General features: G+C 36.0%; 1 protein-coding gene across 1 annotated transcript in view; it reads right to left on the reverse strand.

Moving 5' to 3' along the window:
* GRID2 (glutamate ionotropic receptor delta type subunit 2) overlaps positions 1-25859 on the reverse strand; it is a 1609032-nt gene that overhangs the window by 371130 nt on the left and 1212043 nt on the right. The window contains exon 9 of the mRNA XM_025290706.3: positions 25728-25829. Within this exon, the coding sequence (XP_025146491.1) occupies positions 25728-25829 (102 nt within the window). The remainder of the gene's footprint in view (positions 1-25727; positions 25830-25859) is intronic.

The following is a 25859-nucleotide window of genomic DNA, read 5'->3' on the forward strand; positions in this document are numbered from 1 at the left end:
GGCCATTCCCTTCTCCAATTATGTAAAAGGAAATTATATTTCATATATAGAAGCAGCAGAAATAATATATAACAGAAACAGATCTTTTCAAGAAGGTAAATGCTGAAATTTTCAAATGCATATTATAAAAATTGTGTTTACTATTTTGAAAGAAATAGGAGAAAACTCTTTTGGCAGGAAATACAAAACTAAAGAAAGTGTCATTGTTAAAATTAAAAAGAACTAAAGAGAAATTTAAGAGTTAGAAAAGACAATGACCAAAGTTAGTAACTAATTGACTGAGTTTATCAGCTTAATTGGAAACAGATGAATAGAGACTTAGTGACCTGTTACACATTAGAATTAATATCCAGGGTACAAAGGGATAAACAAACAGAAAATCGAAAAAGAAGGGAGGGGTAAGAGATGAGAAGCAGAAAGAAATATGACGATATTAGTATGATAATCCCAAACGATGTTAAGGATATGAAGAAATAGGAGTTATCATGACTTTTGATGATGTTTAAATTGGTGCAACCACTTTGAAAAACATTTTGACATATGTAATAGAGACTGAAAATACTTATATGCAAGTTAATTTTGCCTGATTTTGAGTGCTACATAAAAAATTGCCTAGTATGAAGATATTAACAGCTATGTCCTTTCAATTTCACTCTGAATATGAACAATATGAATGTTGGGCATCAGAATATATCCCCAAGAATGTTTATAGCAGTATTGTCTATAGTAGCCCAAATCTAGAAATAATCTCAGACCATGAACTCCTTAATGCCAAATTCAAGCTTAATATGAAAGTGTAGGGAAAACCACTAGACCATTCAGGTACAACCTAAATCAAACCCTTTACATTTATACAGTGAAGTTACAAATAGATTCAAGGGACTAGATCGGATAGAGTACCTGAAGAACAATGGACAGAGGTTTGTGACATAGTACAGGAAGTAGGGATCAAGACCATTCCCAAGAAAAAAAAAATGAAAAAAGGCAAAATGGTTGTCTGAGGAGGCCTTACAAATAGTTGTGAAAAGTAGAGAAGTGAAAGGCAAAGGAGAAAAGGAAAGATATACCCATTTGAATGCAGAGTTCCAAGAATAAGCAAGGAGAGATAAGAAAGCTTTCCTCAGTGATCATTGCAAAGAAATAGAGGAAAACAATAGAATGGGAAAGACTAGAGATCCCTTCAAGAAAATTGGAGATACCAAGGGAACATTTCATGCAAAGATGGGCACAATAAAGGACAGAAATGGTATGGACCTAACAGAAACAGCAGATATTAAGAACAGGTGGCAAGAATACACAGAAGAACTGTACAAAAAAGATCTTCACAACCCAGATAATTACAATAATGTGATCACTCACCTAGAGCCAGACATCCTGGAATGCAAAGTCAAGTGGGCCTTAGGAAGCATTACTACAAAAAAAGCTAGTGGAGGTGATGGAATTCCAGTTGAGCTATTGAAAATCCTAAAAGATGATGCTGTGAAAGCAAGTGCTGCACTCAGTATGCCAGCAAATTTGGAAAACTCAGCAGTGGCCACAAGACTGGAAAAGGTCAGTTTTCATTCCAATCCCAAAGAAAAGTAATGCCAAAGAATGCTCAAACTACCACACAATTGCACTCATCTCACGCACTAGAAAAGTAATGCTCAAAATTCTCCAAGCCAGGCTTCAACAGTATGTGAACCATGAACTTCCAGATGTTCAAGCTGGATTTAGAAGAGGCAGAGGAACCAGAGATCAAATTGCCAACACCCGATGAGTTATCGAAAAAGCAAGAAAATTCCAGAAAACATCTACTTCTGCTTTATTGACTATGCCAAAGTCTTTGACTGTGTGGATCACAAAATGTGTTGAAAAATCTTCAAGAGATGGAAATACCAGACCACCTAACCTGCCTCTTGAGAAACCTGTATACAGGTCAGGAAGCAACAGTTAGAACTGGACATGGAACAACAGACTGGTTCCAAATAGGAAAAGGAGTACGTCAAGGCTGTATATTGTCACTCTGCTTATTTAACTTATATGCAGAGTACATCATGACAAATGCTGGACTGGATGAAGCTCAAGCTGGAATCAAGATTGCTGGGAGAAATATCAGTAATCTCAGATATGCAGATGGCACCACCCTTATGACAGAAAGTGAAGAACTAAAGAGCCTGTTGATGAAAGTGAAAGAGGAGAGTGAAAAGTTGGCTTAAAGCTCAACATTCAGAAAACTAAGATCATGGCATCTGTCCCATCACTTCATGGCAAAGAGATGGAGAAGCAATGGAAACAGTGACAAACTTTATTTTTTGGGGCTCCAAAATCACTGCAGATGGTGTCTGCAGCCTTGAAATTAAAAGACGCTTGCTCCTTGGAAGAAAAGTTATGACCAACCTAGGCAGCATATTAAAAAGCAAAGACATTACTTTGCTGACAAAGTTCCATCAGGTCAAAGCCATTGTTTCTCCAGTAGTCATGTATGGATGTGAGAGTTGGACTATAAAGAAAGCTGAGCACCGAAGAATTGATGCTTTTGAACTGTGTTGTTGGAGAAGACTCGAGAGTCCTTTGGACTGCAAGGAGTTCCAACCAGTCCATCCTAAAGAAAATCAGTCCTAAATATTAATTGGAAGGGCTGATGCTGAAGCTGAAACTCCAATACTTTGGCCACATGTTGTGAAGAACTGATTCATTGGAAAAGACCCTGATACTGGGAAAGACTGAAGGTGGGAGGAGAAGGGGACAGCAGAGGATGAGATGATTGGGTGGTATCACCAACTCAATGGACATGAGTTTGAGTAAACTCCAGGAGTTGGTGATGGACAGGGAGGCCTGGTATGCTGCATTCCATGGGGTTCCTAAGAGTCTGACATGACTGAGTAACTGAATTGAGAAATAATCTAAAAATCCAAATGTGCTTCAACATGGAAAAGTGAATACATTGTGGTATATTAATACAATGTAGTATTAAACAGCTTAAAACTGAAGAAATCAGAGTGATATCCAATAACATGAATGGACCTTTACAAGAATCATGATGAGTGAAAAAAAGCAATATTCCAAGGAACAGCTTGGTCCCATTTTTGTAATATTTAAAAACCTGGTGAAATAGCTCTGTGTTTAAGGAGTCACACCTTAAATAGGTGGAGACACTATAAAGAAAATCAAGGAAGGAATCAGCTTTGGCTGCTAGAGAGGGTGTGATAAAAAAGATGCACAAGGATAGCTGCCTCTTGTAGGTAATGACAGTATTCTATCTTTTGTTCTGAGCAGTGGTTATCTAGATATTACTTTACTATGCATTAATTAATGGTTTAAACTTTTTTTGTGTATGGGTGTTATAATTGTAATATAAATAAAAATAAAGTACATCAAGTGGGAGAAGATAATGGAGGATGTTGAAGTCAGATTAAGGTTACTGTCTTTTATCTGTCAGGGAACCAGAACTTTGTGGAAGGGAAACAGCATAATCAGAAAGTAACTTTGAGAGAAGAGTGTAGAGTGGATTGTGACAGAGTGGGGAATAAGGGTCCTTTGTAACCATACAGATGACAGGGGATTATGGCCCACACCTGTTAAACATAGATTTGAAAGTTGTATACAGGTGGGTTGGAATCTTCTATTACAGGGACAGAAAAAGGAAAAAAGAAATTATAAAACCCTGACTTTAAAATTCATTTCCCAGCAATTAGTTTCAAAGAGTATTAGTACGACTGAGTCTAAATTGGTAAAAATGTGTCTGCCTATTAAATGAAAACAAATTGCAGACTTCGATTTGCTGATCATTTGGATGAAAGAATCTCTAAACACAATCTTCAGCAACTGGAACAAATGCCGTTTTCACTGAATGCCTGTAGTTTACCAATCTTAGTGTTAGCATGAGGATCCATACACTTGCTTATAGAAAAATGGGTTTCTGTCGTGGATAATTTTCATATTAGCAAGGATTTATTCACATCACTTGTTAGGTTATTAGATTATAACTTCATAATTCTGAACTTGTATTCAATCACTTAAAAAAATCTCATGTTAATTGCTTAGTTGATTTACAACAATGTTTGCAACTTGCAGACTTTGTTGTTAAATCCCCATATTTTAATAGCTATGCAATTCTGTTTGCTAGTGATAGAGTTTGGAAAAAGCATCTGACATTTTTGATAGGTGTAAGTGACAAGCTCTACTGTGAAGTCTTTGTTGAGGGCTTTATAGAAGTTAAAATATGCATTACTTCACAGAATGCCGGGCTGGTCAAAACTTGGAATGAGTCACTGGAAATTCCTTACCATTCTGCTCACATGTGCAGCTCAAAGACATTAACTAGAGAATGAGAATATTTCTTAATGACCTGTTTAAAAACTTCTCCCCATAAACAATGCTCCTGGCTGAAGCAAACAAGAACTGTCTTCACGCACAGTGTGAGCTTATATTTTGCTTAGGGATGACACATTCCACTGTGATATATGCAGAATTAATGACTATCATTCTTCTTGGAAAAATCTCATTATATTTATAGACCATATACAAAATATTAGAAACTACTATATGTTTAAAAAGGTAAAAGGTATGGAGTTGGTTATTAAAAAGATATTGAAACACTAGGACAGGAAAACAAAAATAAAAAACATCAGAAGGGGAATAAACAATCTAGGTGTTGTAAAAACAAAAACATCTGAGTTGCATGGAGAGAAGAAAACCGGCTCACAGGGATATGCAATGAAAACATTTTTCAAAGAGCTTCCGCAGAAGGATTTTATGCAGGAACAAAGATTTAGAAAATATTGCACTAATAGAATTTTTGCTTATATATATTTATCAGACAATATATTACCTTTGCTCAAACATATTTATCAGACAAGATTCAAATTATAAATAATATCAGTAAATAAAAATATTTACTCACTCTAACTTCCTAGAACCATACTTTACATATTATTTCTGACTCCTATTTTGTAAGCAGTTATATAAGTGAAAAAGATATTTTAAATTGAACACAAAGCTATTGGTATGCAAGGTAATTCATTTTCACAATAACATGTTTGATTTTATACATTCCTTTCAAATCATGAAATGGCTATATTTTAGTGACTTAATGGAGGGTGGCAAAACCAAAAAATATGTTTCTTTTGTTTCTATGAGGATCTGAAAGAAACATAAGATGCTGTAACTGGAAATACAAGGTTATCAAGGACAATGGGTGATCACAACAATCCTGAGTACATTAGTTTTCATTTACTGGTTTTCCCTCACAGGCATTTGAAAATACATTTTAGGAGGCTTAGATTTTATAGGCCACAAGATTACCATATATAAACTTAGAAATATTAGACCTTTGGTTTGCTTTCTGAATATAAGTGCTGGATAATACTTACTGTTTGTTTGGCCCTGTCTTCATTATTTTGCTAAAATTCAACACTCACATGAACCTTCCAAGGGCACAGCCACATACAAGAGTCAATTCTAGTCCATAAATATTGTCAAAAGTTTACTAGTACAGAAGACTTTGTAACTGCAGTCATGTCAAATAAAACTATCAAAAGTAAGTTTTGAGATATAGAATATTGCAGCTGCAAAAAGTGCTTGGCTTCACCAAATGTCAGAATTCTACCACATATTTAACTCAAGAACCTGGTAACATCTGACTTCCAAATGATGATAACGTTTACAAACACTCTGGTTGATACAGTCATAGTCCTATAAAAATACTGTCACTCACAGTCCCGTTAGCCTGTCAGCAGGGCTTTATGATAAGACAGTCTATGTCAGGACATAAGGATGTTTAATAAATACCAAATGAAGCTAATTAAATATGAGAATACAATAAAAAGTTAAACTTGAAATGCTTAAAGTTAGTGGTGTATCTATCCAAAATAATATTATTACAGAAAAACAGCAGAAATTCATATATCTATTGTCCTTCAAGAGTGTTAATGCTAGGCAATGCTATGCTAAGAACACAGCAATGAACAAAGCCAACAATGAACAGACCTCTCTATCCTTGTAGACCTACATGCTAATGGGAGTGGTGGACACTACACAAAATAAGCACTGTTTATATTATGTCAGGTGATGATAAGAACGTGGGGAGAAAATTAAATAAATATTGAGGACAAAGAGCATGTGAGAAGGTGTTGTACCTTCAAGGAAGAGCCTCTTTAGAAAAACCTTTCAGACTGAAAAGAGAGTAAGTGTAAATGTGTCAACAGGAATCTCTCTGATATGACTGAGAGATAGAAGGGACGCTGGTGTGGTAGGAACCGAGGAAGCTAGGGTCAGATAGGAAATATCTGAGCGATAACAGGTGTGTGTCCAGTGGAGCTTCAACGGTACTTTTAAGCCCCTGTGATGACTTTAGCTCTTATTTTGATTGAGATGGGCAGCCTGATGGGCTCTGAGCAGAGGGGGTGTGTGATCTGCTATGTTTTAACAGTTTTCAAGACAGTTGATAGTTGGTATTGAAAGAAAGCTAGAAGGGCCAAGGACAGAATCTAGGAGAGTAGTTAGGAATCCTTTGCAATAAGCCAGTGAGTTAGGCAGTAAGCTGGATTTGATGCGAAGTAATTGGATTCCGGGTAATTTTTGAAATCCCAAAGCTGATGGGATTCACTGATACATCAGATGTGCAGTTATTAGTACTTAGTGAGAATTGATAGGATGCTATGCCATACTTCTGGAAATTCTAAGTGGAGACCTCAGCCTTTAGAAGTATATGGACTCCTGAGATTCTCCCTGAATGTTTTTCATTTGGCATATGCAACATAATTTTATTAGAGGGATTAAAACTTTCAATCAATAGACCAAAGTCCTTAGGGCGAATGTTCAATACAGAATCAAAGGTAATATTTTGAACAAACCTACTGCATTGAGTGCAAAATTAATACACATTCAAATTTAATAGAAGGAAAATGTGCACTTTCTTTTTATCCTGCATATTTGTGATTCACATAATCAGTTAAAAGAGAAATAATATTTAGCAGAAGAAATAAAAATCAGTAAAATCATCATAATCTTTAAAGCTTGAATTTTAAAAGGAGAAAGTTCAATACCAAACATTAAGGGTGAATTATTTATTTTTGTTCTCTTAATACACCTTTGAGAAATAGAAATTTCAAAAAAAGATGAGTTATTTATAGCTCATTGGATTGGCAAAGAATGTTAATTTTTAATCATATAAGGAAGCAGACTTTCTTATACACTACTTATGTGAGTTAAAACTGGTACAACCTTTAGGCAAACAAATGCATGAAGTGAAGAAGTGAAGTGAAGTCGCTCAGTCATGTCCGGCTCTTTGCGACCCCATGGTCAGTAGCCTGCACCAGGCTCCTCCGTCCGTGGGATTTTCTAGGTAAGAGTACTGGAGTGGGTTGTCATTTCCTTCTCCAGGGAATCTTCCCGACCCAGGGATCGAACCCAGGTCTCCTGGATTGTAGACAGACACTTTACCATCTGAGCCACCAGGGAAGTTTAAGCAAACAAATTCATGGGAGGAAAGCAAACATTTGGAAATTTTTGTGTTATTTCTTTTGGTAGCTGTCCAACTAAGAAGGTAATAATAAATGAACACAGTTATGTAGCTAAAAGAATGTTAATTGCAACTTCTCTAGTGAGAACTTGAAAACAAACTAAATGTCCAACAACTAGGGATTGCTTTTTTAAAACTCTATATCATAGACTGAGACACAGCACATTCAGCTGTCATCTCCAGTGTCTCAGTGCCCTGTTACATAGTTATTTGCTCAGAATCAGACTACAGGAGGGTTTATTTAAGAACATTTTAAAGGTTGGAGTTAGTTTGTTTTTGTTTGTCTTAAAGATTCAAAATATTACGGTAAAAACATTACTTTCACTTGCATTCCAACATATTTCAGTAAATGGGACACTAAAATGTTGAATTTCAGTTGGCATTCTGGGAATTATGTACAACCCTGAACAAATTAATGGAAGTTTGAGGCAACTGTAAAGATCATTCATCAAGCAGATGAAAAAAAATTATTGATTTACATCTGTTGTATAAAGGATACTTGTTTACGTTAAAGATAGTCATATATATTTTGCTTAATGGGAAGAAAATGTACAAAACTATTCATGAGTATGTGTGTGGGTGTCTTAGTCAATTCGGACTGCTATAACAAATTACTAGAGACTGAGTGGCTTAAATATCGAACACTTATTTCTCACAGTTGTAAAGCCTGGAAAGTCCAAGATAAATGTGCCAGTAGATCCAGGGTTTGAGGAGAGCTTGCTTCCTCTGCTTCACAGGGCAGAGAGCAGAGAGTTCATCCTTCTCATGTCTCATCTTGTGAGGGCACTAATCTGATTCATGAAGGCTCCAGTCTCATGAGATTGCATGTGCACATGTAAATAAACCTTGACTTTCTCCTGTTGTCATTTAATTCACACGCCCCCAAACATATGAACCTAAGAAGGTAGAAGAAAAGTTTTCCTCCCAACAGTACCAAGCCTTTTTCATGCAAGAAGATAGTCTTTCCCTTAAAATCCATCTGGAGATAACAAGGTACATAATAATTTTGGTAATCCCACTTTATACCCTTTGCTGAAATTGCACTCACTATTTCTGCCACTGACCTGCCTGATCTAAGGTTTTAAGAATAAGGTGACAGGTTTTCTATTTCCAGTGAACTGAATGCTTTCTGAAGGACATGCTTTTTTATTTTGATTTTATTATGAACCACAGGAGGATACTTAAAGAAAAGATTTCCTGCATAGAGGGCAGAAACAGAAGAATAGAAAACAGAAATGTGCTGATATTTAAAAGCAAGAAACAAATCTGTGGGGATTTACAGAATGTAGAGAAGTCTCAGCTTAAAGTGGCAAAGACCATATTCTATGTTTCAAAAATTAGTAATGGTATAAAAGATTACTGAAGTATTACTTAAACTAATAAAAAGCATATAAAAATAGATTCTGTGCTAGCTTATCAGGTCTGTAGATACGGACTACAGTACTGAATTAATTATGGGGGCCATATTAAGGAATTAGAGGAATATAACCATAATTTGGGCTTCCCTGATAGCTCAGTTAGTAAAGAATTCGCTTGCAATGCAGGAGACCCTGGTTCAATTCCTGGGTCAGGAAGATCCACTAGAGAAGGGATAGGCTACCCACTCCAGTATTCTTGGGCTTCCCTTGTGGCTCAACTGGTAAAGAATTTGCCTGCAATGTGGGAGACCTGGGTTCAACCCCTGGTTTGGGAAGATCCCCTGGAGAAGAGAAAGGCTACCCATTCCAGTATTCTGGCCTGGAGAATCCCATGGACTATACAGTCCTTGGGGTTGCAAAGAGTTGGACACAACTGAGCTACTTTCACTTCACCCATAATTTATGGAAAAATGTAAAGATGTATGCAACTTTTTTCCCATCATTTTTTTTTTTTTATTGCATAATAGAATGGAATGTTCAGCGTAAAACTAGTCACAATACTTAACCCTATGACATACTTCATTGGATGGAGCTAATGTCACTTAGAGTGATAAAACATTGAACATTGATCCTTCTATTTTTACATTCCTCAGCAGATACTCCAGGAGTAATCCCAAATGTAACATTGCATGTACAGAAAATCATTTTAGTTTTGGGGCTGAAGACCAAAGGTCATTCTTACATTTTGAAAGGACTCATTAAACAAAGGTGAGAGATATTTTTCAAAGTCTTTGTTCTTGATGAGTGATCACTTTTTTATTCTCCTTGACTTCTAAAAAATTAAGAGAGTTTGCTTTTTAGTGCTAATCAGTTTCTTCTTTATTCCCCAGTAGACTTCAGACCATTCAGCCTCCATACTGTATTTTCTTGAGCTCTTTATTGACCATGGTCTTAGAGATTTTATTTGGCTCAGAACAACACAACAGCTTGTTCTTTTTAATTGAACTGCAGAGTTCATTAGTCTACATAAGAATCAATGGGAAAAATTAATTTGAACATTTCATTTTCCCATTTAATGCCACTGGCGATGGTTAAAAATAAAAAAGAGAAAAGGAAAAAAGAAACACCTTCAAACCTACCCCCCAAAATCTAAAATATGTAAAGTGCATATCCTTGTGTTAACTCCCATCACATAGAGAACCTGAAATTCTTTGCTCAAAATTTTAAAACATCCAAGAACCACAAATTCGCTTTTCAGCCATGATGGCTTTTTTGTTTCCAGGTTAAAATATTTGATACACAGTATACATGGAGATGCTGTGAAGAGATACCTTAAAATCCAAACCTCTTTGTATTTCGTCTGATCACTGAAAAACCCAAGGGGTGTATTTTGGAAGAGTATGCATTTGCCTTCCTTTCCTTGACCAGCTTTTCCATTTCTGGGGCTTCCATACAATATGGTGGTTCTCTCCTTGACTGCCTCCCACCTCGCAGAGGGAGCTGACTTTTAATAGCTGTTTGTGTTCTAGAAGCTGACAGATGAGTAAACTATTCCCATGTTGGGTACTTTTTGGAGGTAACTTTTCTCATTTTAGACCACCCTAGAGTCCTGTTTAATGCAATGGATAGTGACTTGATGAATGGTCCCCCATTGGTCAAAACCTGTTACCTTGCTTTTGAAAAACTCCAAATCACACCTGAGGCCTATCTTCCTCATCGGTAAGGCAGCCATATGCTGCTGCTGCTGCTAAGTCGCTTCAGTCATGTCCGACTCTGTGCGACCCCATAGACGGCAGCCCACCAGGCTCCCCCATCCCTGGGATTCTCCAGGCAAGAACACTGGAGTGGGTTGCCATTTCCTTGGCCTTGGCTCTTGGAGAGGGACTGGGATAGCAGACAAGGTATTCTCAAAATGTATTTCCTTTGTAAACTGAAACCTAATGATTACACTTTAATTCAGAACACTAGTTTTCCTTCCTAATTGGAAAGGTTTCTAAGATGTAAGAAAGGACAACTTCCTGTGACCTTTTTTTTTTTTTTTGCATCTGTTTGCCTAGTATCAATTATGTCATTATGTCACTGTAAAACAGCAACAACATCAACATGCTATGGGTGCTTAGAAGTGACAACTGAATATGCATCTTCCTAATAAAAGGCTGAACCTTTTCAGAGGTCAAGGCAACATTTAGAACACTGATATAGCAAGATGTGTGGGAGTATCCTACTTTATATATTGTACACCTAAATATCTATTATTACATAATTAAAAGGTAAATACATGCTTTTCATGTATCCTTTTAAATAAAGTCTTCGTTCAATAAGATCTTCCCAGTAATAGAAAACTGTCTCAAAAGTCTCTAATATTTTAAACTATGTCCAGTACATAGCTTCTAGAAAGTGAATTATAACAAAGTGGTGAAATAAAAGTTTATCTTTTTAGTTAAAAAAATTTGGAATTGATATGCTTTTTGTCATTGTTTGCCCAGCATTGCAGAATTTCTCTGTATCTTGTATGACCTATTACTCAGCCAAGACTCAAAAGGACCCCTAAGCAAATTTCTGCAAGTATTCTCCTCAGATAGTTCTCTCTTTTCCAACATGTTCCCCATTGCTGGTGAGAAGTCAGACAAACAAGGATTCACTGCTCACTTTTGTTCCAAATATAACTTGAAGTTATTTAACTAGCTCTAAGTCTCAGCCATATCAACAAACTGCAAATAATAATCTTCAGGACTCCATGGAGATTAAAATAACTGAGAATAATAAGTGTGCCCTAAATGCTGGCTGGTAACACTTAATTCATTAATATACTCCTTTGTAACTCTAGAAAGTAAAATCTATGTCAGAAGCATTTCTCTAGTTTTCATATTTTTACTTACACTTGTTTTTCAGGAATTATATATAGAACTGGTTTTGTGTTTTTTGTAACTATGCCAAAGCTACTGCATTAGCAAAAAGTAACTTAAAACTTCAAGGTCACCTTAACATCTGGATTTCTTTTAGATACAGTGCTATATATAATTCTGAAAATAAAGTATAATATAGTTCATATGATGTTGGTTAAAATATTATAGAAGTTATGTAAATCACATAGACCTACTGTTTCTACATCTGTGAACTTTCAAATGACTATGTCAATACTTTTCTAAACTTCTAGAGACAAGTAGTAAATATATTTTTCAGAAGTGAATTATGTACCATATCTCTGAAATATCTATGCAGTGTTTATTCTAAGAATTCAGGTTTCATCTTCCAAAAGGAAGAAAAGTTGGGTCATGCATGGTTATCTCAGTGCTGTAGCGATCCTTGCATGTTTGCATGACAGCTATCATCTTAAGAATTGGTGTGATGAGAAAGAATAAGAAATTGTCAAGTCATTGTCATGCATCAATTCTCATGATAATTTTATTCACTCAGCATTGAAGTGAATACATATTTCAGTGTTGCTATGAATTATATTGTTTGCCTCAGCCAGTCTTCCTCAAGTGTCTGTTTATAAAAATTGCATTCTCCCCTTTTCTCTCACATGAGCTGGGTATAAGCAGCAGAAGAGATAACAAAATATGTATACCATAAATATCTATGTCTACTGATTATACTGCTTCACTAATAAAAATGAGATCCATTTTATCTTACCTTACAGCTAGATCAGGATTTCAACAATGGTGTTTTTAAATGGTTAATGAATATTAACTAAATTATATAATGCTAACCTTATTCTCACAGAACATCTCTAATTAAATTGTCTCTAAAGGAGCTCTTAAAAAAAAAGGATACCTAACACACAGGCTGCTGGAATGGTCTGCATTTCAATTTCATTTGCTTCAGGTGATACTGCAGCTCACTTAGAGAGTAATTGAAATTCTTGATACCTGCATACTTTTGTGTATATTCTTTACATTGTTGAATATTCCTTCCCTTTTCACTATACCATGTTAGTCCCTGCCTATGTTTCAGAACTAATTTGTGTCATTCTTTAAGCCTTTTCCACTGCCCTACCCATGCGATAGATACTTCTTTTATGTGCTCTTTAACACTGTGCATAATAAGAACTAACACCTAGATACAGCACTTCCTACATGCCAGTCTCTACTCAAAGACGTCTTTTGTTCTTTCATATTAGTTCCTTTAATTTTCTTAACAGTTGTATGACGTAGATAATGTTACCTGCATTTTAAAGATGAAGAAATAGAATCATAAAGATTTTGGGATGGTCATGTACACACTGCTACATTTAAAATGGACCACCAACAAGGAACTACTGTATAGCACATGGAACTCTGCTTCATGTTATGTGGCAGCCTAAGGAATGGCAAAACACTCCAGTATCCTTGCCTGCCTTTTCGTACTGTTCATGGGCTTCTCAAGGCAAGAATACTGAAGTGGTTTGCCAACAAAGGTCCATCTAGTCAAGCCTATGGTTTTTCCAGTGGTTATGTATGGATGTGAGAGTTGGACTGTGAAGAAGGCTGAGCGCTGAAGAATTGATGCTTTTGAACTGTGGTGTTGGAGAAGACTCTTTTTTTTTTTTTTAATTTTATTTTATTTTTAAACTTTACATAATTGTATTAGTTTTGCCTTGAGAGTCCCTTGGACTTCAAGGAGATCCAACCAGTCCATTCTGAAGGAGATCAGCCCTGGGATTTCTTTGGAAGGAATGATGCTAAAGCTGAAACTCCAGTACTTTGGCCATCTCATGCGAAGAGCTGACTCATTGGAAAAGACTCTGATGCTGGGAGGGATTGAGGGCAGGAGGTGAAGGGGACAACAGAGGGTGAGATGGCTGGATGGCATCACTGACTCAATGGATGTGAGCCTCAGTGAACTCCGGGAGTTGGTGATGGACAGGGAGGCCTGGCGTGCTGCGATTCATGGGGTCGCAAAGAGTCGGACACGACTGAGCAACTGATCTGATCTGATCTGATCTGATCCTTGCCTGGAAAATCCCATGGACAGAGGAGCCTGGCGGGTTGCAGTCCACAGGTCGCAAAGAGTCAGGCATGACTAAGCGACTAACACTAGATAGGGGAGTTTGGGAGAGAATGGATGCATGTATGTGTATGGTTGAGTCCCTTTGCTGTTCACTTGAAACTACCACAATATGGTTCATCAGCTATACCCCTCACCAAAATAAAAAGTTTCTTCAAAAAAAGTAAAACATCTTAAAAAAAAGAAATAGACTCATAAAGAGTTTAAATACATTGCCTAAATTCACATATAGGAGACCTGGAGATTTAAATATAATCTGGTTCTGGAGTCTGTTTTTTTAATAGCTTCATTGAAATATAACTCACATACATATAATTTATCCATTCAAAGTGTACAGTTCAACAGCATTACTACATTCACAGACTTATGCTACAATCATAGTAGTTTTAGAATATTACTCTGTAAAGAAATCCAATTTCCTTTAGCCATCATTTCTCAATCCTGTAATCTCTCCCAGTCCTAGTCACTAGTCGACTTTCTGATCCTATACACTTGCCTATTCCATATAAATGGAGTCATATAATATGTGACCTACTGTGACTGGCTTTTAACTAGCATATTTTCAAGGTTTGTCCAGGTACCGTGTTATCAGCGCCTCATTACATTTTACTGCCACGATGTTTCATTTTACGGGCATACCACTCTTCTTCTATTCATCAACTGATATACATTTTGGGTGTCTCCATTTTTCGTTATTGTAAATAAAGCTGTTATGAGACATTTGTGTACAAGTTTTTGTGTGGACACACATTTTCATTTCTCCTGGAACATACCTAGAGTAGAATTTCTGAATCATACGCTAAGTTTGTGTTTAATCATTTAACAAACTGCTAGACTATTTTCTGAAGCTCTTGCACTATTTCACATTCCCACCAGCAACATACAAATGTTTCATTTTTCCACAACTCTGCCACACTTGTTTTTATCTGTCCTTTTGATTTACAGCCATTCTAGTGGGTATAAGGACTTCCCTAGGGGCTCAGATAGTAAAGAATCTGCCTGCAATGAAGGAGACCTGGGTTCAATCCTTGGGTCAAGAAGATCTCCTGGAAAAGAGAATTGCAACCCACTCCAGTATTCTTGACTGAGAAATCCCATGGACAGAAGAGTCTGGACTACAGTCCATGGGGTCAGTCCATGGGGTCACAAAAGAGTCGGACATGACTGAGAGACTAAGCATGTATGCACACATGTATATAGTGCATGGTGTAAAGTGGTAGCACATTGGGATTGTTATTTGCACGCCTATGATGACAAATGGTGTTGAGAATCTTTTTATATGTTTATTGGTCATTTTTATACCTTCTATGAAAACCCACCCAGATCCTTTGCCCATTTTTAATTGGTTTATTTTTTGCATGTTGTCATTCTTGAAACTTTATTCTTTTTATGTATTAAATACAAGTACCTCATCAGACACATGATCTGCAAATATCTTATACCATGCTCTCGGTTGTCTTCTCATTTTTTTACATTCTATTGTTTGAGACATAAACATTTTTAATGTTAGTGAAATCTAATTTATCTATTTGTTGGTTGTTTATGCTTTGAGTGTTATATTTAAGAATCTACTGCTAAAATAAACTCACAAAGATTTACATCTAATGTTTTCTTCTAAGAATTTTATAGTTTTAACTTATACATTTAAATTTATGATCTATTTTGAGTTGATTTTTGTATGCTATTTTAGGCAAGGATCTTGGTTTATTCTTTTGCACCTTTTGTATGTGGGCATCCGGTTGAAAAGACTACTATTCTTTCCTCCATTGACTGATCTTGACAATCTTGTTGAAAAATCAATTAACCATAGATATATGGATTAATTCTGGACACTCACTTCTGTTCTACTGATCTAAATGTCTATTCTTGAACTAGTTTGATTACTGTAGCTTTTTTAGTAAGTTTTGAAACTGAAAAGTGTGAGTCTTCTTACTGCTCTTTTTCGAGATTTTGTGGGTTTTTTGTTTGTTTGTTTTCTCCCTATTCTGATTCTCTCGCAGTTCCATGTGAATTTTTGGATCTGCTGGTCAGTTATGGCAAAAAAGAAAAAAAAAAAAGACAGCTAGAATTTTGATAGAGATTTCATTGAATCTGTAGCTTTATTTGGAGAATATTGCCATCTTTACAATATTGAGTTTTCCAATCCATGACTATATGCTATCTCTCCATATTTTTAGGATGTTTTAATTTCTTTCAAAGAATGTTTTGTAGCATTTAGTGTACAAATATTGCAGTTATTCTGTTTATTCTTTTATTTTATTCTTCTGATATATTTAAATGAAAATAACTTTATTAATTTTTTTTTTGTAATCTTCATTGTTAGTGCACAAAAATACAGTTGATCTTTGTAAAGTGTTTACACTTCAGAGCAGTTGAAGTCTTTTATTAACTCTAATTGTGTATGTGTGTGTTTACTCTTTAGGATTTTCTATTTGCAAGACCATGCCATCTGTAAATAGAGAAAGTTTTACTTTTTCCTTTCTAATTTCATTCCTTTTACTTAGTTTCCTTGCCTAATTGGGGTGGCTAGAACCTCCAGCACGATGTTGAACAGAATTAGTGAGAACTTTAGGGATTTAGAGGGGTTTTTCAGCATTTCACCATTAAAATGATACTCTTTATTAGTTCAGAAAATTCCTTCTCTTTTATTATAAGATTGTCAACTTTTTTTTTTTTAATTGGGAAAGAGTGCTAGATTTTATTAAATGGCTTTCTTACGTATGTCAAGACGATTATGTGGGTTTATCCCTTTATTAATATGGTATATGATGTTGGTTTTCATAAACTGAGCCAACCTTGTACTCCTGGAATTAACTTCATTTGTTTATGGTATATAATCCTTTTTATATATTGTTGGATTCAGTTTTCCAGCATTCTGTTGAGGATGCTTGTGTCTGTATTCAAATGTATCATAGTCATTAAAGTCATTAAGTGATAAACTCCACTGATTATTGGTTGATTGCCTTACTGTTTTCAGCAATTCCTTGGATTTGCTCAGTAGTTTGAAGGAACTAAATTTTGGTAGGGGTCATATTTGAAGTCAGGTTTTAAAATTTATTCTGACCTCAGGAGGGATATTCTTAGCTATCTTTTTTTCTGGCTTTTCCTGGTGAACTAGCTGGCTTATGATTCAGCTTATTGTTTTTAATTAAGAGAGGCCAAAGACTTGAAATTCCCCATGCCCTGTTTCAAATAATTGGAGAGTGTTTAAGCATTCTCTTTTGTTATGGACTGCCTCTCCCCTGGACAAAGTCTTTGCTACAACTCTGGGTACTGAGTTAGGTGGCAGCCTCTGGCCTTCTCCACTTACCTCAGTTGGTATAGAACCCCTGCCTTGTAACAAGGTGGAGTGATGGAAACCAAAGCCCCAGTACTCTACGTCTGTTACACCTGGGATAGAGACTGCCTCCTATGTGTCACAGTTAGGTGGAGAAAGGGAGCCCACAAATTCTTGGTCACATTCACCAGGAATTTAACCTTTTCAGATAAGATTGGGTGCATTCAGGGTGGTATGGCTGTAAGACTTAACCTTTTCAAATCACATTTAGATTGTGTGGAACATGCTAGCAGCCTCCAGGAGAGATAACCCTTCATTGGAAACTTTAAGGGAGATGGAGCCCTGTCTTCTTGGCCAAATTGGCTTGGAGTGGAGCTTCCATCAAGCTGAGTAAGGCAGTGAATCAGGTGGAAGGGGAAAGAGAAGGATGAGGTTGAGATGCTATAGCCTCCTGTTGTTTTTACTGACTTTCTGTACATTTTCTTAAGTGTTACTTCATTTTTTGTATGCCCTTAGGAAATTTACAGAGATTTCAAATGGCTTCTATTTTATTTAGTCAGTCAGTCAGCTTTTTGTGGTGCTTACTTTGGTGAGGAGTGGGTCTATGAATCTTCTCAGCCTGCCACCTCAGAAGTGGAATTCCTACAAGGACAGTGTTCTTAGCCACCATGCGTATTGTCCTTTCAGTGTAGTAGTTATTATGTGGCACTTATGAAGTTTTATTGAGAGTTTTAGCTTGATTTATTTAAGACAGTATCCACAGGACATGTCCTCAGCCAGAGCTGTCGTTTTTGCCTGGAGGTTTGAACCAAACTTTATTAACACTCAAAGGAGCCCTCTTCAGACACGGCTGCGGGCCCGCTAAGAGATGGCCATCAGACTTCCTTCCCTTATCTGCGCCTGAAGGTCCACCCAGGACAGCCTTTTGACAAGTTCACTCTTCCTGCTCCTAAATTTGCCTCTAGGCTCAGGTGACTCAAAGGCTGAGGCTCAGGAAAGCTTAAACCTCGGCGGGGGTTCAAAACGCTGAAGGTCTGCAAGTAGTAAAACCTTGGGCAATGTCCTCGGCAAAAAACTAAGCAAAATGACATTTCAGGGCTGTTCTTGGTGTGTTTTCTTAGTTTTATATTAATATACAGAAGCTTTTTAAAGCTAGCCTAAAACCAAACATGATTCCTGAGACAATACACTTGACATACCAGACTTTCAGAAATTTGTATAGTTTATTATTTGGATTTTTAAAATATCAGATATTTGTGTAATTTTGTCTCTAGGCAGCACCATCTTCACTAGGAGGAGAGTTGTGGTGGTTCTCATCAGCAGATTTTCAAAGGAAAGTAACAGTAAATGGGATTAAAAGTCATGATTCTGCAATTCATGTTTTCCTTGTCTAACTTAGGGTCCTTTAAATAATTTCCCATCAAAATCTAAAGATTGATGACACTGATTAATTATGTCTTCACGATCACTCATGCTCATTTTTTTCCTTTTCTTTAGTTAATTTACACATTATTGTTCCACTGCAGAGATAATAGCATCTTATATTTAGAAACACTCGGCACTTTACTAACTGCTTTCAGATAGTTTAAGGTATTTACACTCATAGAAAACCTGTGTGGCCAGTTTTTTGTTCCTTTTTTACAGACAGAAAAATTGAGGTTAAGAATAGCTTCCTGACTTCCATAAATTCAATGATTTATTAAATAGAAGAGGTAGAACTTGAATGGATATCTTTTGACTATAAACCTAGTACTCTGCAGGATATGCCCAATGGCTGTTAGTATGAGTGTGTTGGGAAGAGAAGAATAGGTGGAGGAAAAACAATGAAATAGTACTCCAACAGGAAATCATATTGCATATTATTTACTCTTTTGCTAAAAGGTACATTGAGAAGAAGCTAAGTACACTGATTCATCCTTAAGAAAGTGAAGTTGCTCAGTCGTGTCCAACTCTTTGCGACCCTGTGGACTGTAGCCTACCAGGCTCCTCTGTTTATGGGATTCTCCAGGCAAGAATACTGGAGTGGGTTGCCATTTCCTTCTCCAAGGGATATTCCTGACCCAGGGATTGAACTGGGGTCTCCCGCATTGGAGGCAGACGCTTTAACCTCTGAGCCACCAGGGAAGTCTTCATCCTTATACTGACATAATTCATGGGTACATTAGGTATGAAGTATTATTTCACATGATAGCAAAAATATTGTGGAACAAAAGCCAAGCACTGAGTGCCTCTACAACCAAGATAATATGAAATGATTCTGTGATTTGTAACTTCTCACGGGACGTAAACTTGCTATTTAATAATGTGAATGAATGATTCTTGATGTTTTGAATTAAAGCTTTCTACTTCTTTAACTTAAAAGCATGTATGTCATTTCCCAGTAACAACTATGTCAAAAGATTTAACAATGACATAATCCTTTGCCGTTTCTTTTGGAAATTTAGTCTTAGTAAGTAAAAATTAAAGAATGAGGAGTCCTAAGACTACTTATTCAGGCATAGTCTTGTGTCCATTCCAGTTCCTATTTTTGTAATTACATATAGAGTTCTTAATTTCTTTTCTTTTTCCCTTTTTTCTTCCTTCCTTCCCTCTTTCCTTTCCCTCCCAACCCCACATACACACCCACAGGCTATCAGAATATCTTAATTTGTTCATTCAACAAATATTTATTGACCTGCTTCTATATACCTGACAATGTACATGAAAACAACTTGTGTTTTACTGGTATATAGTCTAATTTCATTAGTCTAACACTAATGAAATTATTACAAAATACAGAGTTACAAAGAGTTCTGAGTGACAGAACACAGCAAATGAGCACTCGAATTGTTCTGTAACTCCACAAAGCTGGTCCTTGATGTCACTGTTGAGGTTCGATCATAAAGACTGTGGCATTCATTGTGTGCACCCTCCCTGCCTCCCTCTCTCATCATTCTTTCCCAGGCTCCTGCTAAATGCATTTAATGCCTTCACAAACAGATCCTATTTTCTGATAGAGAGCTTACTAATGTTGATAAAATGGTTCCTGTGGAACTCCTCAAGAGCAGGAACTGTATATATATATATATATATATATATATATATATATATATTTTTTTTTTTTTTTTTCCTTTGCCTCCCTGGGATTAGCACAGTGCTTAGCTTACAATAAATGCTCAGTGATAGTTACTGAGTCAAAGCTAATAGTTTAGGGTGTACCATACAATACTCTTTTACCTTTTTCTGATCTCAGATAACATTTCCATTTTCAGCGGCAAATAAGGCCTGCTTAAAATAATTCCCAAGAAGTTACACTTATAACAAAATATTTTAGGAAAAGGAAAATCCTCTTAATATGATAGTTCAGTAGGTAGTTACCTGCTATACCCTCGTCATGGTGATTGCTTGGGAAAATTTACATGTTTCAACAGAGTTTGGACTTCGCTTTGTGTGGTGTTGTTTTAATATAAACTGCTTTGGTATATTTTCTATGTTTATATTTCTATGGGTGTAGTGATAGCTTTAGTTCAGATAGCAATTTTTTTCACTGCTATTATTCTCCTATTTTTAAAAACTGGCTTCATTTCTTACTGTTATTTCTTTCCTTTAGGAGGTATTCTTTATTTAGTCTGTCTCTTTACCATGGGTTCATGCCCAGTTTTGTTAAATTTAAATTTCCAGGAATATCCATTAACTTAATTAATTTTGTAAAGATACTGTCCACATATTATTTAACCTAAAATATTTTCAATTGTAAGATGCACAATTGTTTCACCTACCACTAATAAAGACAAAAAATGCTACCAATTTTAATTGCAGGAAGACATCAATTGAAAGACGCATCCTGATTCAAAGATATTACAATATGAAAGACTATGTTTTTTAATTTATAAAATACAGAAAAAGCACCACCACAGCTCTAACACAAATTTCCAATCATATTTACATAAAGTTATACAATTATGTTTATGGTAGTTTTAGGCAAAATAATATTGTGCTATATATTCAATGCAGAAAAAAGGCATTGCATTTTTTCAAAAATATTCTTAGAGCTTTCAATGTCCTGCTAGAATGAAACTCCCCAAAGTCAATATCTTTATCTATTTTGCATGTACCCCAAGCAACTAGAAGAGGACCCTCAACAGATACTTCTCAAATAAATTTATGAGTGAGTTTATGTTTCATTAGAGATGCCATATGTCTGTTTTAAGAAAACTAAATCAAGAAAATTAGAGTTATTAATCAGTGATCTTCTTCTAAAGGCCAGTTTATGTTTTCCAGATATCTAGTACTTTTTCTTACAGAACAGCTTCTTAAATCTTCCATTTGTCACCAACTTCTTTCCATTTTATTTTCATAAGGACTCATAATTATTATGATGATACTTACAACTCAGTGATGTTTCCAATAGCTTTTGTGAATAACCATGAAAAAACTGTATGGCATAATTGGTCACTTATGGCTATCCATAGTTGTACAACTTATGAAATGAAAAGGAAAAAATAATCCTAATAAATGCCTCATATTAAGACAGTTGGTCCACTTGGTAAGCAGTAGAGATCAGTGGACCAAATATGGAAACAGAGTTTGGCAGAGGGAGATTTATTCACATTCTTTCTTTTCCTCCATTTCTAAGAAACTTATATGGCTTTGGTGATGGCTAAAAATAAAGTTATTCTTATGCGATGCCATTTTTAAAAAATGTTTTTAAATTACGAATTCAATAGCATCTGTAATCTCAATAGTTACATTTAAATTAAACCTAACATGAATTTATTCTGATTCCAAAGACAGAATGTCAGACAGGCTAAAGACATAGCCCCTGGGATCAGGATCTTTGGCTTCAAGTTTGGGCTTGAAACTCATCTCTGGCTCTTGTTAGTTATTATGGACATGGAAATTTAGTTAATTCTTTTGAGCTCTGTTTTCATCCTTAAATGTAATTAGCACATATCTTATAGATTTTTTTTAAGAATTAAATTAGTTAACATACATAAAGTTCTTAACGGGTCAGACCAAATAACAGATACTGAAGATGGTTTTTCCTTGTTTGCCCTCGAGTCCCTCATGGCCCTGCACTGTGACCTAAGAAAAGAAGACCTTCATGGTCTTCTAATATTACTTGGGCTCCCTTGCCCTCTGCTTCTGGTTGGATTTGTAATTGGAAATGATGGAAGTAGATGGAAAGATAGGAGGAATGACTTTAGAGCACCCCCCTCTCCATTTCTTCGCTGCCTGAATGTTATTTGAGTGCTTCTCCTCCAACCTCTTCCCACAGCCAAGGTCACCACTTCTAAGATGCGGTTTCTCTTCCATGGCTCTAGCTTTGCTAGACTCTCTCCCACATCACATCAGTCTTTAGGGTTGCTGCACATCTAGGCCCTGACACTTCAACACCCTTGTTGATTTATTCAACTTTATTTACATTATTTGTTAATAATCCCTTCATTAAATTCTCTTTACTTAACCATTTGAGTCCCATTCACTTGCCCCTGGCATCATAAACAATATGCTGCTGCTGCTAAGTCGCTTCAGTCGTGTCCGACTCTGTGCGACCCCATAGACGGCAGCCCCCCAGGGTCCCCCATCCCTGGGATTCTCCAGGCAAGAACACTGGAGTGGGTTGCCATTTCCTTCTCCAATGCATGAAAGTGAAAAGTGAAAGTGAAGTTGTGTCTGACTCTTAGCAACCCCATGGATTGCAGCCCACCAGGCTCCTCCGTCCATGGGATTTTCCAGGCAAGAGTACTGGAGTTTATTTAGTTCAAGATAAATATTAGATTATTTTCTTCAAGTGTATAAAGTATCTTTAGTAGCGATGGGATTGGGAGTTTCAAAATTTAAGCAAGAAAAATCAATTCTATTAACCTGTGTGTCTTTGATAACATTACTTTCCTAAGAAGTAAAGAATCTGTGGGTGTGTGTGTGTGTGTGTGTGTGTGTGTGTGTGTGTGTGTGTGTGTGTATGTGTGTGTGTGTGTATAACTGGGATTAGATTTTTGTTAGAATGGAATAAAGGCTAAGATACCTTTTCTCATGGCCTTTACACATGATCCCTCCCTCCTCTTTCTCTCTCTGGAAATGGCTAGTGGTAAATACTTGGAATACAAGGGGTTATTGTTTAGGTGACTAAATCAAGTCCAGTATAGAATTCTGAGTTTCAGGTTTAGTTGACATCATGATTTTAAAGTCGCTGCATGGACTTAGGGAAGAGTGATTCTCAGTGTTGGGTGGAAGAAGCTTGCAAGGTCATATAAGTAGGAGCTATACCTGGAAAGGTCTTGTAGGAAATAAATAAGAAAGTCATGGCTGCTTTCCATTCAAATAGGAATTACAGGAAGAACCAGAAAGCCTGAAAAATTATTAAGTACAATGGCTGTATACTGAGGAAGTTTAACAAGTGTAACAACCTTTTGCTCAACTGGACGCCCAACTCATAAATCCATATTGTACCACAGAAGACTTTAGGGAAAGAGCCTTTCCATATCTCCTCTCAGTAAGCACATTCAGGGTCAAGGCAGGGCTAAGCTTGAAGAAAACGGATCATTTACACGTCACAAAGGTGAGAATAGGGCACGCAGGTATTAACACTGTGTGAGGCAATACCATTTCACGCACAAAACAGCAATCATTTTTCTTGGCCTAGAAATGAATTGAAAATAATTGGCTCTATGAAGCTTTCCCAGTAAAACTCACTTTCATCTTATTCAGAGTTAAGCATTTCTACCTCTCAAGAAAATCCTATAGCTACTGCAATTTTCACACTTATCACAGTAGGAATAGAGGGAGTAAATATAATGTTAAGGAGGAAGAAGTTAAGAAATCTAGAGTCTGGCTTTTTGGATTTGAATCTCAATTCTCTCTGCTACTTACTATCTGTATAATCGTCCACATTTTTTTCAACCTCTGTATGTCTCAGTTTCTTCAACCAGATTCTTGGGATCAGAATACTATTTATTTATTGGAAATAATATGAGGACTGAATAAGGTCATACATGAAAACAACTCAGTAGAGTATCTGCACATAGTTAGTATTAAATAAATCTCAGCTGTTTCATTACATATGCACCTGCCAGCAAAAGTCTATGTATAACTTGAGGCATAAATATGCACCTAAGTATATGTGTCATTCATCTTATACCCATTACCATCTAACTCTATCATACAGTAAGTACTAGATACATATTTAATGAGTAAATGAGGCTAGCTTGCCTAAAAATATGTATGTCAAAGGCAAAAGCAAAGCACATATATTTTCTTTTATTGTGGTTTTCACTTGAGCTTCCATGTTAATTACTAGAGAAGAGACTATTATAGTTTATTATGCTTTAAATACCTTGTTTTTTAAAAAAATACTAGCACATCAGTGAAAATGCATATCTACACTTTTGAGTATGTACAGAAGCACCTGCACAATTAAGTTTTCAAGTACTTATAATATAATTATTTGCCAAACAATGAAAATCTTGTTAAAACCATAGCTAAAAATAAATTATAGGCACCAAAAGGGAAGATAGACTAAATTTCTTTTTATAGACAGTATCACAGATCCTTCTTATAGACAATGAATTTATGTTGAGTCTGCTTAATTTGTATTAAACAATATACAAAGGGCAGTCATCGCTGTTATAAATCCTGATAAACTTTCAATTAGCATCAACACATCAAAAAAGACCACTTCTCATGTTTACTAATTCTGTAATTTTTTTAGCCTATAAGAAAGAATTGTTGAAATTTAAAAACAAGTGGGCTTTTCTGAAGAAAACTGAAGTTAATAACTATAGGTTATCTTTTTGAAATGTATTATAAAGAAGCATGAGGTTAAACACATTGAGATAGGCAGGGAGAAGGCATGTCTTCATCCCCTATGGCTATTTAGACAGCACCAATTTGAGCATTTTGCTATTGAAGACTATTTCTATTAACATTTTATTTATATATCATGTGAGAAAATAATAATATATAGAATAAACAGTTACCATTTATTGCTTTTTCTACCAAACGGAATTATAATAAATTTTTCATATGTATAATCGCATGTAATAGCCACAGAATCACTGGATGGTAAACTCAAAACAACAGAATCGTATCTGTCCATTTTAATTATTAGTGTCCCCAGGGATTAGTACTGAGCTTAAATACAGTTGATACTTGATAAATAATTACTAAACAATAGGATGAGTTTCACTTTGAAGTAGGTCCTTCCCAGGAAAGCTAACATTTCAGTGTTACTGAATGTACTGTATTTGATCAAATCCACCCTTATTTGGCATGGTTATCTTCATTTACATAGACCATAGCATTTCAGTGAGAGGATGCCTGAGAGAGAACTCCATCTTGTCATGTGTAGAAAACTATAGAAGGATAGAAATCTGGTCTAAGCTGTCTAAGAAAGTTATGAAATTAGTACTATAATTAAAGGAAAAGTATGTAAAAGCCTGATTCTGACACACATAAATCGAAGGCTGGAAAATATGATAATTACAAGTACCATACAATGCATAGTTAGGATTTGTTAAAAGCTCTTTTAATATTGTGACATCAGTTAATGAAACATAAAGAAATGAGGGATAAAATAATCTCCTGGAAGCCAAAACCACAAGGCTGAGATCAGACTTACCAGAACAGTCACCACACGTAGAACCACTCCACGCATGTTATTCTCCAGTTTCTTGTCCGTCAGGGACCCATTCAGCCCTGTGACAGGATTCCAGCACCCAAGCTGAAAGATAAAATAGCTTGGTCACTTTTC

This window comes from Bubalus bubalis, chromosome 7 (genome assembly GCF_019923935.1).
Source record: "Bubalus bubalis isolate 160015118507 breed Murrah chromosome 7, NDDB_SH_1, whole genome shotgun sequence".
Lineage (NCBI taxonomy): Eukaryota > Metazoa > Chordata > Mammalia > Artiodactyla > Bovidae > Bubalus > Bubalus bubalis.